This window comes from Schistocerca americana, chromosome 11 (assembly GCF_021461395.2).
Source record: "Schistocerca americana isolate TAMUIC-IGC-003095 chromosome 11, iqSchAmer2.1, whole genome shotgun sequence".
NCBI lineage: Eukaryota > Metazoa > Arthropoda > Insecta > Orthoptera > Acrididae > Schistocerca > Schistocerca americana.
In genome coordinates, this window is record NC_060129.1 from 114,261,578 (window position 1) to 114,278,327 (window position 16,750).

A 16,750-nucleotide genomic window follows, 5' to 3' on the forward strand; every position below is an offset into this window, starting at 1 on the left:
GTCGTCTGTAGTGTTTTTATAACCATTGCCGGTAAATACAATTGGTGTGTGCCGACAACTACAAAATTAATAGAGATGTCTGAAGCTGATGAGGCGCTTTACAACGCGAGGCACCCTGAATACAAAAATAGATTACGAAGATTGGAGACCTGACCTGACCTGACCTAATCTAACCTATCCCTCTGCTGTAGCAAGGACTCGGAGTGTTACAGTGAGCCTGTCTTCTGAAGATGTAGCAGTTCTTAAGTGAATATTGTGCTTTGTGATATGAGGATACACTTCATTGAGCACATACAGAAATGTATGCTCATCCATGCTTAAGTAATTGATGTACGACTTGACGTCTTCCACTGTAAGCTCACGTAACAAGTTTTGTTGAAGCTTTTATCGTGTCGTCGTAAAACCCACGACTTCACCCAGATTAGATTAGTTTTTCGTTCCATAGATCCGTGCTGAGGAGATCCTTATGGATGTGGAACATGTCGATTTTTTTTAAGCTGAAATAACAATACTAATAGTATGAATAAATACAATACATCATTTGTTTCTATAAAAATTTCGCCAATGGAGTTGAAGGAGTTGGCCAGTAGTAAGTCTTTCAGGCTCCTTTTAAACTGATCTTTATTTGTAACTAAATTTTTTATGTTTGCTGGCAAATTATTGGAGACGAGTGTTCCTGAGTGGTGGACCCCTTTTTGAACTAAAGTAAGTGCTTTTAAGTCCTTGTGCAGATCATTTTTGTTCCTGGTATTGTATGTATGAACTGAGTTGTTTGTTGGAAAAAGAGATATATTATTTACGACAAATTTCATTAAGAAGTAAATATACTGAGAGGCAGTAGTTAGTATACCCAGTTCTTTGAAGAGGTTTCTGCAGGAGGTCCGTGAATTTACTCCACAAATAATACGTATTAGACGCTCTTGGACCTTGAAAACTTTTGTTTGACTTCAAGATTTACCCCCAAAATATTATCCCATATGACATTATGGAATGAAAGTATGCAAGCTTTTTCATTTTTATGTTGCCTGTGTCTGCTAACACTCGAATTGCAAATACAGATTTGTTAAGGCGTTTCTGCAGTTCTGTGGTATGCTCCTCCCAACTGAATTTATTATCAAGTTGTAATCGCAGGACTTTTAAAACTGTCAACCTCGTATGTATGGTTCCATTTTTCCCCCCACTTCTTTTCCGCATGTGCACACAATGCAATTGGTGTACGTAGAACTGCTGCGGTTAAATAACAAGTTGTTGTCAGCCATCTTGAACTTTGACGAAAAATTTGATGACAGTGTAATACCCCTTCTAGCGCTACGTCAAAGATCTTTATCAAATATATTGGACGGAATATTGGATCACATCTTTGATCAAATCTTTGACAAAGAAATTTGATAGTGTAATACCGGCCTACGGAATATCCCCACTTCACCGCTACCTCGGAGATGGTGTGTCCCATCGCTCTTACGCCGACTATTAACACCACGTTCAAACCCTCTTAAATCATTATAACCTGCCATTGTAGCAGCAGTAACCGATCTAATAACTGAGCCAGACACTTGTTGTCTTTATAGGCGTTCCCGATCGCAGCGCCGTATTCTCCCTGTTTACACATCTGTTTATTTGACTACGCATGCCTATACCAGTTACTTTGGCGCTTCATTGTATTTGAAATAATTCACACATTTCTTCACATATTTCGCCTGTATCTGTAGCGAATTTCAAACAAACACACTACAGACGTCAAATAGTTGTAGCGATGCCAGCGCTCCACGCGGTAATATTTCACATTGCAGTGAACAGAAGATGAACGACTTTCCTGATCAAATCTACGACGAGGTCCTAGATTTGGTCATGTTTGTTTGACGAAAGCGAGATTTGACAAAGTTCCCTCACACACTATCAAATTTCTTCGACATAAATGTTTGACATATCAACTTTGACAAAGAAATATGACAGTTTCCAGAATGAGATTTTCACTCTGCAGCGGAGTGTGCGCTATTAATGAAACTTCCTGGCATATTAAAACTATGTGAAGCACCGAGACTCGAACTCGGGACCTTTGCTTCTCGCGGGCAAGTGCTCTACCGTCTTAGCTACCCAAGCACGACTCATGCCCCGTCCTCACAGCTTTACTTCTGCCAGTATCTCGTTTCCTACCTTCCAAACTTTACAGAAGCTCTCCTGCGAACCTTGCAGCACTAGCACTCCTGAAATAAAGGATATTGCGGAGACATGGCTTAGCCGCAGCCTGGGGGATGTTTCCAGAATGAGATTTTCACTCTGCAGCGGAGTGTGCGCTGATATGAAACTTCCTGGCAGATTAAACGTGTGTGCCGGACCGAGACTCGAACTCGGGACCTTTGCCTTTCACGGGCAAGTCTTCTACCATTTTTATTTATTTTTTTTTTTTTTCGTTGTGTTTGGTCGTTGCGGACGTCACATAACATCCGTTAAAGTTCGTTTGTTGATCCTTCCACTCAGTTTTTTTTTTTTAAATTACGGGCAGCTCTCTGAGCGAACACGCTGAGCTACCGTGTCGGCACCATCTGAGCTACCCAAACACGACTCACGCCCCGTCCTCACGGCTTTACTTCTTCCAGTACCTCGTCTCCTACTTTCGAAACTTTACAGAAACTCTCCTGCGAAGGAGGTACTGGCAGAAGTACAGCAGTAAGAACGGGGCGTGAGTCGTGCTTGGGTAGCTCAGTTGGTAGAGCACTTGCCCGCGAAAGGCAAAGATCCCGAGTTCGAGTCTCGGTCCGGCACACAGTTTTAATCTGCGATGAAGTTAAATATGATAGTGTTATACTGGCCGTACCAACTTTCTAACACCCTCGTCTTAAAAGGCAACCTCCTGTGCTTTCCGCCAATTCTCTCCACTGGTCTGCAGCTTGTTGTCTGTGCCAAAATGTTGTCCTCGTAGACATCGGTTCATCTGAGCAGAGATGAACATCGGAATGAGCCAAGTCCGGACTGTATGGTGGGCAATCAAATAATTTCGTCGAGAATGTCACAGAAGCGTCTCCATCGCCCCTGAAGCAGGTGTTAAAGGCATTGCCGAGGAGCGCGTAGCACTAAATTTTCAGTTACTCCAGGGTCGAACCGGGCTGAGAGCGATAATTTAAAACTGGAGGCCACAGACCATTCGACATTTGGGACTCGTGACTTCTATCAGTGTGATAAGGCAGACTTCCTAAAGTCTGGGGAAATCCGGGTGCGAGGGGCGCCCGCTAATGGTGGTCAGCCACTTTAATAGCGCCCGGGGGTCCGGCGCATTCAGAATCGTATTAAGGCTGCTGCTGGAGGTCGTTAGCTCCAAGGCCGCAGCGGGTGGGAGAGATACCAACCCAAATTAGCGCCTACCCACACAAGGATCTTCTCTTCACCTTCCAATGAGGCCTGTGTCCTTGAAAACGCTTTCCTCAAAATAGTCATGGTTTTAGTTCATCGTGCTAAGCATGTGTTCCCAACACCCAAAAGACCGCGGTGGTAGTTTTGTAGCGCTGCAGGTCTGTAGAACTGGAACCCCCACATTGGGACTACGTCATGCCATTCACGTGTTGCGTACACCATCTGAAAAAAAGCTGTACAAGCAAGTCGGTGTTGCTCTGCTTCAGAATATCGCCCCCCCCCCTCTCTCCGCCACCCCTCCAGTGCTCCTTGACACACACCGTCCCATGTTGTGACGTCCGTTGTTGGTGTTTCAGGGTGTTCCTGGTCCGAGAGAGCCGCAGCTCCCCTGGGTCGTTCGTGCTGACTTACAAGTGCGGCGGAAAGGTCATCCACACGCAGATACAGCCGGTAAGTGAACCAGTGACCTCAGCTTCAGACAACCCCCCAAAACAGCCGGCCCACCAAGAAATACACTACTGGCCATTAAAATTGCTACACCACGAAGATGACGTGCTACAGACGCGAAATTTAACCGACAGGAAGAAGATGCTGTGATATGCAAATGATTAGCTTTTCACAGCATTAACACAAGGTTGGCAGAGCATTAACACAAGGTTGGCACCGGTGGCGACACCTACAACGTGCTGACATGAGGGAAGTTTCCAACCGATTTCTCATACACAAACAGCAGTTGACCGGCGTTGCCTGGTGAAATGTTGTTGTGATGCCTCGTGTAAGGAGGAGAAATGCGTACCATCACGTTTCCGACTTTGATAAAGGTCGGTTTGTAGCCTATCACGATTGATGCGTATCGTATCGCGACATTTCTGCTCGCGTTGGTCGATATTTAATGACTGTTAGCAGAATACGGAATCGGTGGGTAAAGGAGGGTAATACGGAACGCCGTGCTGGATCACAACGGCCTCGTATCACTAGCAGTCGAGATGACAGGCATCTGTAATGGATCGTGCATCCACGTCTCGATCCCTGACCCAACAGATGGGGACGTTTGCAAGACAACAACCATCTGCAGGAACAGTTCGACGACGTTTGCAGCAGCATGGACTACCACCTCAGAGACCGTGGCTGCGGTTACCCTTGACGCTGCATCACAGACAGGAGCGCCTGCGATGGTGTACTCAGCGACGGACCTGGGTGCACGAATGGCTAAACGTCATTTCTTCGGATGAATCCAGGTTCTGTTTACAGCATCAAGGTGGTCGCATCCGTGTTTGACGACATCGCGGTGAACGCGCATTGGAAGGGTGTATTGGTCATCGCCATACTGGCGTATCACCCGGCGTGATGGTATGGGGTGTCATTGGTTACATGTCTCGGTCACCTCTTGTTCGCATTGACGACACTGTGAACAGTGGACGTTACATTTCAGATGTGTTACGACCCGTGGCTCTACCCTTCATTCGATCCCTGCAAAACCCTACATTTCAGCAGAACATTCTCCAGATCTGTCACCAATTGAAAACGTCTGTTCAATGGTGGCCGAGCAACTGGCTCGTCACAATACGCCAGTCACTACTCTCGATGAACTGTGGTATCGTGTTGAAGCTACATGGGCAGCTGTACCTGTACACGCCATGCAAGCTCTGTTTGACTCAATGCCCAGGCGTATCAAGGCCGTTGTTACGGCCAGAGGAGGTTGTTCTGGGTACTTTCTCAGGATCTATGCATCTAAATAGCGTGAAAGTGCAATCACATGTCAGTGCAATCAATAACCGTTTATCATCTGTATTTCTTCTTGGTGTAGCAATTTTAATGGCCAGTAGTGTACTAGTTCGTCACTTTAAGAGGTTCTAGATCTGGTTTCGAAGGTAGTCTTACATTGAAACATATCTTACAAGTGAACCTCCCCATCGCACCCCCCTCAGATTTAGTTATAAGTTGGCACAGTGGATAGGCCTTGAAAAACTGAACACAGATCAATTGAGAAAACAGGAAGAAGTTGTGTAGAACTGTGAAAAAATAAACAAAATATACAAACTGAGTAGTTCAAGGGATGATATGCAACAATAAAGACGATAGGAACGTAGGAGCGCCGTGGTCCTGTGGTAACGTGAGCAGCTGCGGAACGAAAGGTCCTAGGTTCAAATCTTCCAACAAGTGTAAATTTTAATTTTTTATTTTCAGTTTATGTGACAAACTCTTATGTTTTCATCACTTTTTTGGGAGTGATTATCACATCCACAAGAAAACCTAAATCGGGCAAGGAAGAAGAATCTTTTTACCCATTCGCCAAGTGTACTAGTTAGGTGGGTCGACAACATATTCCTGTCATGTGACGCACATGCCGTCACCAGTGTCGTATAGAATATATCAGATGTCTTTTCCTGTGGAGGAATCGGTTGACCTATGACCTTACGATCAAATGTTTTCTGTTCCCATTGGAGAGGCACGGTCTTTCGTCTACTAATCGCACGGTTTTGCAGTGCGGTCGCAAAACACAGACACTAAACTTATTACAGTGAACAGAGATGTCAATGAACGAACGGACAGATAATAACTATGCAAAAATAAAGAAAGTAAAATTTTCAGTCGAGGGAAGGCTTGAACCAAGGATCTTTCGTTCAGCAGCTGCTCACGCTACCACGGGACCACCGCGCTTCTAAGCGCACTTCGTCCATGATGTTGCTAATGTTGCCCATGGACTACTCAGTTTGTATATTTTGCCTATCCACTGTGCCAACTTATAACTAAATCTGAGGGGGGTGCGATGGGGAGGTTCCCTTGTTAGTATGTTAAACTCTAATCCTTATTTAACATAAAACTAAACTCCGTCCCAACAGGTCTTGCAAGGCCCAACGGTACCGACCGGCCGCCGTGTCATCCTCCCCCCACAGGCGTCACTGGATGCGGATACGGAGGGTCATGTGGTCAGCACACCGCTCTCCCGGCCGTATGTCAGTTCACGAGACCGGAGCCGCTACTTCTCAGTCGAGTAGCTCCTCAGTTTGCCTCACAAGGGCTGAGTGCACCCCGCTTGCCAACAGCACTCGGCAGACCGGATGGTCACCCATCCGAGTGCTAGCCCAGCCCGACAGCGCTTAACTTCGGTGATCTGACGGGAAACGGTGTTACCACTGCGGCAAGGCCGCTGGCCACGTTTAACGTAGAGGGTGATAATTATTGAACTATGTAAAAAACGTAAATTAGTTGCAAACTATGGCGTGCACACACTTTATTCAACATTTAAAGGTGACTACAGATATTTGGATTTAGATTATGAGATGTTGCATACGCCTGCCTTCATTGGCAATGATGTTGCTCAGACGACTCGCTGAAGTGTCGGAACATCAATGCTGTCGACGACCTCTTTTCAGCTCAGCAATGGTTTTGAGGTTACTCCTTGTCTTTAATATAGCCTCACAAAAAGGAGTCGCACGTGTTTAGATCTGGAGAATATGGCATCCAATCTAGGCCCGTCTGGGTATCTCAGAGCCAGAAGGCGGTCCCCAATGTGCTCTTCCAAGACATGATACACTCTCATGTTTTGATGGAGTTGAGCTCCATCTTGGGTGAACCACACTGCATAATGGGGATCAAATCACCTCCCAAAACCTTCACTTACCGTTTGGTAGTTACCTTGCCATCGAGGGATATCGCACCAATTATTCTGTGGCTGGACATTACACACCGCACAGTCACCCGTTCAGGGTGGACAGACTTCTTGATCATGGAATGCGAATTCTCAGTCCCCTACATGCGCCAGCTTTGCTCATTGATGAAACCCATATTTTTAGATTTCCAGAAGGCTTTCGACACCGTTCCTCACAACGTCTTCTAACCAAGCTGCGTGTCTGTGGAATATCACCTCAGTTGAGCGATTGGATTCGTGATTTCCTGTCAGAAAGGTCACAGTTTGTAGTTGTAGATGGAAAGCCATCGAGTAAAACAGCAGGAATATCCGGTGTTCCCCAGGGAAGTGTTACAGGCCCTCTATTGTTCCTGATCTATATTACTGACATAGGAGACAATCTTAGTAGCCCTCTTAGATTGTTTGCAGAGGTTGCTGTGATTTACCATCTTGTAAAGTCGCCAGATGAGCAAAATTAATTGTGAAAGGATTTAGATATGATATCTGTATGGTGCGAAAAGTGGCAGTTGACCCTGAATAAAGGCAAGTGCGAAGTTATTTACATAAGTACTAAAAGGAATCAGCTAAATTTCGATTACGCGTAAGTCACACAAATCTGAGAGCTGTAAATTCAACTAAATACTGAGGGATTACAGTTACAAATAACCTAAATTGGAGCAATCACATAGGTAATATTGTGGGTGGAGCAAACCAAAGACTGCGATTCATTGGCAGAACACTTAGAAGGTGCAACAGGTCTACCAAAGAGACAGCTTACACCACGCTTGTCCACCCTATTCTGGAGTATTGTGCTGTGCGGTGTGGGATCCGCATCAGGTGGGACTGATGGAGGACATTGAAAAAGTTCAAAGAAGGGCGGCTCGTTTTGTACTGTCGCAAAATAGGAGAGATATTGTCACAGATATGATACGTGAATTGGAGTGGCAGTCATTGAAATAAAGACATTTTTCGTTGTGACGGGATCTTCTCATGACATTTCTGATTTCAAAAACATTCTGTTGGCACCCACCTACATATGGAGAAATGATCATCACGATAAAATAAGAGAAATCATGGCTCACACAGAAAAATTTAAGTGCTCTTTTTCCCGCACACAGTTCGAGAGTGGAACGGTAGAGAGAGCATGAGAATGGTTCATTGAACCCTCTGCCAGGCACTTTATTGTGAACAGCAGAGTAATTACGTAGATGTAGACATCTAAATGAAAGTGTGATTCATCGCTAAACCAAACCCTACATTGCATACTGATTCCCATCAAGCCCTGCAGCCAATCCTAATGCAAACTATTCAGAAGTTATGACTATTTTATTTCGTATAGTTCTCTAATTGTCACCTGTACGCCGCAAAAATGATGCACAGAACTGCAAATCTATCTCGCCACCCTCACCCTCATTCGGTCTGCTGTCTGGTTTGATGCAACTCTCCACTCTAGTCTATCCTGTGCAAGCCTCTTCATCTCCACATAACTATTGCGACCTACATCGACTTCAATCTGTTTAATGAATTCGAACCTCGGTCTCATTCTCTACAATTTTTACCCACCACACTACCCTCCATTGGAAAAGCTGGACTGGCTATCCCTCGATGTCTCAGGTTGTGTCCCAACAACTTTTAGTGAAGTAGTGTCTTTATGTTCTTCTCGCCCCAATACTCTACCTCATCATTGTGCATAATAAACATTTCCACATTAGTCAGTGTTCAGCACCTGTTCAGACTTGAAACTAGTTGTTTATTCACACGTAACGTATGTTGAGGTGACAAATCTCATGGGACGGCTGTGAATATTGTGGTGGACCTCCTTTTGGCCAACCTCGTGCAGTGACCCGACGTGGCATGGACTCGACAAGTTGTCGATAGCTTCTGCGGAAATATTGAGACACACCAACTGCGTAAGTGCTGCCGCTGCAGGATTTTGTCCATGAACTGAACTCTGGATCATGTCCCATAAATGTTGAATGGGATTCATGTTGGGCGATCTGGGTGCCCAAATCATTTGCTCAAATTGTCCAAAATGTTCTCCAAACCAGTTGCTAACAATTGTGGCCCAATCACATGGCATATTAGCATCCACAAAAATTACATTTTTGTTTGGGAACCTGAAGTCCATAAATAGCTCCAAATGGTCTCCAAGTAGCTGAACATAACCATTTCCAGTCAATGATCAGGTTAATTGTACCAGAGGACCCCTTCCATTCCATGTGAATGCAGCCCCCATGTGATTACAAAGCTGCCACCAGCTTGTGCAGTACCGTGTTGACAATTTGGGTCCGTGGCTTCACGGAGTCTGCACCACTCTCGAACACTACCTTCAGAATGAGATTTTCACTCTGCAGCAGAGTGTGCGCTGATATGAAACTTCCTGGCAGATTAAAACTGTGTGTCGGAGTGAGACTCGAACTCGGGACCTTTGCCTTTCGCGCGCAAGTGCTCTACCAACTGAGCTACCCAAGCACGACTCACGCCCCGTCCTCACAGCTTTACTTCTGCCAGTACCTCGTCTCCTACCTTCCAAACTTTACAGAAGCTCTCCTGCGAACCTAGCAGTACTAGCACTCCTGAAAGAAAGGATATTGCGGAGACATGGCTTAGCCACAGCCTGGGGGATGTTTCCAGAATGAGATTTTCACTCTGCAGCGGAGGTTCGTAGGAGAGCTTCTGTAAAGTTTGGAAGGTAGGAGACGAGGTACTGGCAGAAGTAAAGCTGTGGGTACCGGGCGTGGGTCGTGCTTGGGTAGCTCAGTTGGTAGAGCACTTGCTCGCGAAAGGCAAAGGTCCCGAGTTCGACTCCCGGTGTGGCACACAGTTTTAATCTGCCAGGAAGTTTCATTACCTTCAGATCTTTCCAATTGAACTTGGGACTCACCTGACCAGTTGTCTAGAGTCCAACTGACATATTCACGAGTCCAGGAGTTGCACTGCAGGTCATGATGTGCTATCAGCAAAGGCACTTGTGTCAGTTGTCTGCTGACATAACTCATTAACGCCAGAGTTCACTGCACTGTCCTAACATATATCTTTGTCGTAGGCCTACATCCCACATTCATTTCCGTGGTTATTGCACATAGTGTTGCTTGTCTGTTAGCACTGAAATGGCCGTCAGCCAGTGCGTTGCCCGTGGTGAGGAGTAATGCCTGAAACTTTTGTATTCTCAGCAAAGTCTCGACGCTGTGGATCTTGGAACGTTGAATTCCCTGAAGTTTTCAGAAATGGAATGTCCCATGCAGCCGGCCGGGGTGGCCGAGCGGTTTTAGGCACTACAGTCATATCACGGGTAGCCCCTTCGTGGGCTGCATTCTCCTCTTCTTCTCCCTCCGCACTTCCTTCGAGATCTTAGTTTCTCCTGTCGTCTCCACTGGTGACACTCTAATCTTTTTCTGTATTCTTCTCTCTCATTGATCTCCGGCATATTGGTCAGTGTATATTTGTTCCTGCAATTTTCCTTTCCTCCGTCCTTGATCCCCAATTCCAACCAGTCCTTCCGAAGTTCGACAACCCACTTGGTTCCTGTCTTTCCCCTTGTCCTCCCTGTTGTTTCCCACACTCTCTTCGTCATTCTGTCCATACTCATCCTAACTACATGTCCAACAAACCTTGCCAAAACAGTATTAGTACAACCAATATTCAGACATTCATCTCAAATAACAATTTTATATTTGATTTTACATGATTAATATTGTGCTTCAGCACTCACCCACATGTATTGAGTAACTTACACTGGATAAAGATTCATAGAAAACTTGCATACATTAAATTTAAAATGTATACAGAATTTGCCAGTTTATTTTAAGTAAAGAAAGAACTAGTTCATACGTATGTGCTTTTGCCGGACTTTATTAACTTATATATAGCAAACTCCTGTTTATCCGGGTAAACGTGGACATGATACTCCACTGGAAAACACAGATAATGTAAAATACACATGTTTTCGCCAGAAATTGTAATTGTTTGTTTTTATAAAACATGGCTATGTGTCACATTTGACAGACCATTCTGTTACTCGTGTGTTACATGTTGGCAACCAACAAATTACTCATAAGGCAGTATTTTGTATCACTTTCCTCCATTTCACATTTTTCATTTCTTTTATCCACTTTTCTCCTGCCTAAAGCTCTCATTTTCTGGTGTCAAAAACAATGATGTAGTCAAATTTTGTCACACATACTCTAATGGCAGATCAGCCCAACATAATTTTGAGCAAAAACTTCGTATCGTCGAAAAAGTTAAGTCTTCTGAAATGCATATCGAAATGCAAAATTATCAAGGAAAAAAAAAAAAAGAATAAACCTTAGAATGAAAACAATGGATGTGTATTGAAACTTCCTGGCAGATTAAAACTGTGTGCCAGACCGAGACTGGAACTGTGGACCTTTGCCTTTCGCGGGCAAGTGCTCTACCCCATCTGAGCTACCCAAGAACGACTCACTGTGAGGACGGGGCACCACGGCCGCAAAAGGCAAAGGTTCCGAGTTCGAGCCTCGGTCCGGCGCACAGTTTTAATCTGCCAGGAAGTTTCGTATAAGTCCACACTCAGCTGCAGAGTGAAATTCTCACAACGGATGTGTATTGTGTGCTTCACTAAGCACTGTATTAGGTACTGTAGTCTATCTTATTCGTCACTCAGTTTTGTCTCGCTTTGCCCGCAGGTGGTGGACACTGCCCGCGACGCGGTCTGCTACTCGCTGGACAACGGCAGCACCAAGTTCTACGACCTGCTGCAGCTCGTCGAGTTCTACCAGCTCAACGCCGGCCGCCTGCCCACGCGGCTCACCCACTACGTCGTGCAGGGCCCCGCCGAACACAACTCCGTCACCTACTGAGGGCGGCACTCCCGAGACGACACCCGACCGTCCCGTCGAGGATCTGCCACTGCCGGAGGAACCTCCCGGCGTCCCGGACCCCGACGCGGCCAGTGTCTACGCAGAGTTGCATTGCCGGCCGCGTACTCTTGCCGGCCCGTCAGTGCACACGTTTGATCTGTGGTAATACCCTGTAGCGTTTCGAGAACTGGTCCGTGGTCACACTGTGTAAGCCAGAAAAGACTAGAGAATCGTGGTGCACTGGGATAGCTTCCAGCGTGTACTGGAATAGCTTCCAGAAACTTCTGTCACCGTAGGATTCTTCTGTTTACCACTATGGAGGGGTAAAACCCTCTCACTATTTGTTGCACATATTATAGCACTGTATGCACACTTACACAACACTAGGGGGGTCGCATTCTACCCTGCCCGAGTTTCGAAATGATGCGTCTTGTAAATTCTATTGGTGCATTTATTTCTTTATCCACCCGTGAACATTGTGCACGGTATTAATGTAATTTGTAAAGAGTACGGGATGCCGTCATTATATATGTAAACACGTATGTACAAAGGACATCTGCATAATAAGGAATCTGTTGACGACATATTAATGTAATTGAGTTTCGTGCAACATGTGTCATTACTGTGAAATATAAATGCATAGCACTGTGCATTGTTGGAGAATACATACAAAAATACTGAGCAGACTTGACAAAGTTGGAGCTTTTTTATTATTATTTCTTAATTTTTTTGCTGAGTCGTCAGTCTTGCTCTTGGCTATATATGACCCACTACAGCTGTAGCCTCGGTGTCAATCTCTTAGCACTTGAACACTTAGCACCTCAGTTATTTGCTGGATGTTTACCAGTCTCAGTCACTGTCTTTCTCTACAGGCTTTGCCATCTATGGCTCCCTCCAGTACCACAGAAGTTATTCCCTGATATCCTAGCACACGCCCTATCGTCCTTTACTTACAGGAATCAGAGTTCCTCATAATTTATCGGTCCACCTAATTTCCAACACCTCCAATTCTCTGTTTCCTATTCTCCCACAGTTGAGATTCTTCTGCACCCAGACAAGTTTCAGGAGAGAAATCCTATTTTAAAACTAACGGACATTCTCTGGTGTGTGGTTGGCCGACTTCTCATCTTTTTCGGATCTGTAAACGAGTGGCTACCAAATTGAGATGCTCTCAGTTCACCCTATGTCAGCTTCATGTGTAATTTAAAAATGTGAAGTTCCAAATTAATATCACTGCTTGTAATTTTCTCTCACGATGTCACCCACTTCGCTTGTCGTAAAATGTTTCTGTCCGTGTCTTATCATCTTGCCTCATTGTCTAAGCCTGACTTCCGTAAGACAGAACATGTCGTTTAGAGGTAATTTTATGCATTATTGCATTACAATACAATCTGTTATTAATTCTATCTGTACCGAACACACTTGCCGACACAGTTTTGAGATTTGACTCCTGAAATGGACATTGTTACCTTGCCAGAACTGTGTTTTGTAAACTTTGGAGGGATGAGGTCATTTTGTAGAAGAGGCCGGTATGCAAAGCACACGCTACAGATTGTGTACGCTACGTGGGACTTCTGTACATTTGACATCGATGATAAATCTTGAGGTAGTCTGATGTATTTTAAAAGCATTTAACAGCTGTCTAAAATTTTTATGAAGCATTACGCATGTTACTGCAGCTAATTGTCATCTGCAGCGTTTTGTCTGTCAGACATTTGTATGTGTACATAATATTTACAGTGCCTCCCTGTAGCACAAACTATTTATTAATGAAAATTCTTTGAAGTAATAAAATATATCTACACTATCATCGGTATCAACATCCTCACCATCATTGAATGAATACTGTACAATATAGTGTATATAAATAAATAAGCAAGCAATCAGTTGCCACAAACCTTTTGACCCCTTACCTTCATCTGCAGAAATATTTCTAATGTATTGAGTAATGCTCGTGCATGTGTGCGTGTGTGCGAGCATGTGTGTGTGTTGCATTGTAATTTATTTTTCTATTTATCAGAGTAACATACGATCAGTGAATGCACTCAGTAAATAATGTTTAGGTGCTGAATCTATAAATAAAACTATGTATGCCGGTCTTGCGTGATTGTGTCTGATAACAGTGTTGTGTATATAGTTGTAATAACCAAGATGATTTAAAGCTCTGTAAGTGACTAAACGTTTTAGTTCATGATTTTAATTTATTACAAATTGCAGTGAGAGAAGTAAGTGAAGTAGTTGTATAAACAGAGTAATAACTAAATTGTGATTTGTGTGTAATGTATAACAGAGTATCATATATCATTCGCAGGAAAATGTAGAGAAAATTTATTTGCAATGTAATGTTATATATGTTTGTGAATCATCAGTATTTATTATATAGAAACATTAGCCTTTAGAGAAGCAAGTTGAAATAAGTATTTATCATGACAATACATATCTCGTCAGTTACTGCTAATACCGTTGTTTCGAAAATGACTTTTTGTGAATTTTGCATCGGCAACCCTGACGAATGAGATGAATGTAATAGCAGTGGAAGTGAATTGTAGTAAGTGTCTTAAAATACTTTGACATTGGAACTGAGGCTATCGAGTTGCTACTGAACAGTTACAACTCGGCAAGTAATAACAACATTGTTATTTCTTATGTATTAATGTGTATTTAGGAAGACTTTTGAACTAGATCTGTGGAGTGAGAGAGATACGAAGTTTAGTTGTAGTAACTGTAAAAATTAAAGAGTAATATATTTTTGTACATTTGTGGTAAAACTTTATCTTTGCCAAAGTATATAGAAGTGCAGGAAGTTTTCCTTGGCCATGGCAATCATCTAGTTTTTGGTTTTATTAAAGTGTTTGTATTGTATAAGTAGTGAGAAGTGGTGTGGCAGATGTGAGAACTTCCTGGCAGAACCAGTGTCCTTTTTTGTTATTGATTTTGTGTGTGTTAATCCTCGTGCTGTATAAAAGGGTTGTACATTGCATTGTATTCTGCACATCTCTATAACAGAGTGATTGAGCTATCAGTATATCTCTGTACGTTGAAAATGAATGATACTTTTTGATTTGAGATCAGGAGAAGTTCATTCTGCAGCAAGCAATAAGTGTTGTCCACTGTGGATATTGACAGCAATAACTTGGACAATCATATCTTCATTTCCAGTGTTATAACTACGGACGTGGCTATCGTATTTCATTGTGACACTTAATACTAACTGAATCCAGATATACTGTACACGATACGTCAGTGCAGTTGTCGGGCATTACCACGTGGAGACGAGATGCAAATGTTAATTTGTGATAACTATGACATTCTTAATGTGGTGGCTAGTGTTCTTTCCTGACACAATCACATTCATATTTGTGCCACTAAAGGCTTTCTTGAAGAATTACTCTTACAAATGTTTCTCTTGTGAAACGTTGGATACCATTGTGTAACTCCTGAAATATTTTGCCGATGCAATTGACCGACATCTTCAGGTGCGACAAATGCACTGTTGAGCTATGGCTGAAGCCTCCTATTTACTCCAGTCTAAAATGGGAAAACGTTTTTGGCCACAGAATTTGACACATTTCTGTGCGAGCTACTTCGATGCTCAGTGTAAAATAATCGTGCGTGGACTTGACGAGAGGTACCTTTTTCACCCGAGTGTCGGGACTAGATTGTACTTTGAAACATTTATTTAAGCAAAAGTAAGTTCTTTACAGTGGACAGAATAAAAAGCAATACAGATCCGTTACTCAGAAGGGAACAAATTGGCAGGTACCTACTGGGGCAAATTTGTCGTCTTTTGCCCCACTTGTTGAAAAAGTCACAACCCTTTTTATGTTCTTTTTTTTTGTTATTGCCTGTAATATATCACTGTTGTGTATGGTGCACTTTCTTTCCTTGCAAGAAGTTCTGTCGTAGTGTAGGTAACCCTTACATGATAGACTAAAGATATTGCCTGCTGATTCTTCGTTAGTGTTGTCCTTTATTAATGTTTAGTATTGTTTCTATTGCTGTTTACTGTTGTTATAGCCGTGTCTCTATCAGTATTAATATGTATACAAGAACAGGGTTCGTATTTATGCTTCACTTCGTTTCGCAAATCTGTGAACTATAGAGTTTTTATGTAACCACATTTACATTGCTTAGGAGTAAATGTTTGTTTTTGCACATTTGATCACTAGGATGTATTAACTTAATACTGTAATATGTACAAACAAGCTTGTTCACTTCTTTTCTATGGTCAGTAAATTATTTTTTACTCAAAACTGTGTGCTGTGTCATTTATTTCACCTGTCAATTATGTATTCATCCCATCCCTCTCCACCATTTCAGTGTTTGACACACAATTAAGGAAGTGGTCAGTAAATTTCAGAATTTACTCAGGGGTATTTCCTAAGTATTAAACTTTATTTGTTTTCCTACCATCATTTAACTGTGTGTCTGTACTGCTCTGGAAATACCTGCACAACAGTTGGCTCGATGTGCTCTGTTTGTTAATTTGAAACAAACTTATTTTGCTCATCCACAGTACTCGCTATTAACAACAGTAATACCCACTTTTTACTCACTGTCCTCAAGCTTGTGCTGTTCCATTCTATTCCGGGTTTGTTTTTCTGGAAGTGTTAGATGTACATTAACAGTGATATATTTGTGTTGTATGCTCTGATTATTGGTCATCACACAGCCTTTTTGACTGTTGTGAAGGTATTTTCACAGAAGCAGAACTAACTGGGGCAGTAAAGATGATAAATCATAATTACAATATTAATGTATAATGAGCCATCAAGGACCACAGGTCACGTGAGCCATAATACTCAGAAAATACTCCCGAGCAGCCTTCAAAGTTCTGTCGGTGAAGTTCAGATCGTCTTGTGTAATGGTTAAATCTTAAGCGAAAAACATATTTCTCTTCATCAGCGCTATTGAAGTTTGCTTGTAGACTGTG

General features: G+C 43.1%; 1 protein-coding gene and 1 pseudogene across 1 annotated transcript in view; one reads left to right on the forward strand and one right to left on the reverse strand.

Moving 5' to 3' along the window:
• Positions 1–16,070, forward strand: part of LOC124553621 (growth factor receptor-bound protein 14-like) — a 1,033,185-nt gene extending 1,017,115 nt beyond the window's left edge. The window contains exons 12-13 of the mRNA XM_047127476.1: positions 3,705–3,798; positions 11,644–16,070. Coding sequence (XP_046983432.1) covers positions 3,705–3,798; positions 11,644–11,817 — 268 coding nt within the window. The 3' untranslated portion in view covers positions 11,818–16,070. The remainder of the gene's footprint in view (positions 1–3,704; positions 3,799–11,643) is intronic.
• LOC124554299 lies at positions 6,387–6,504 on the reverse strand (annotated as a pseudogene).
• Positions 16,071–16,750: the final 680 nt, after the last annotated feature.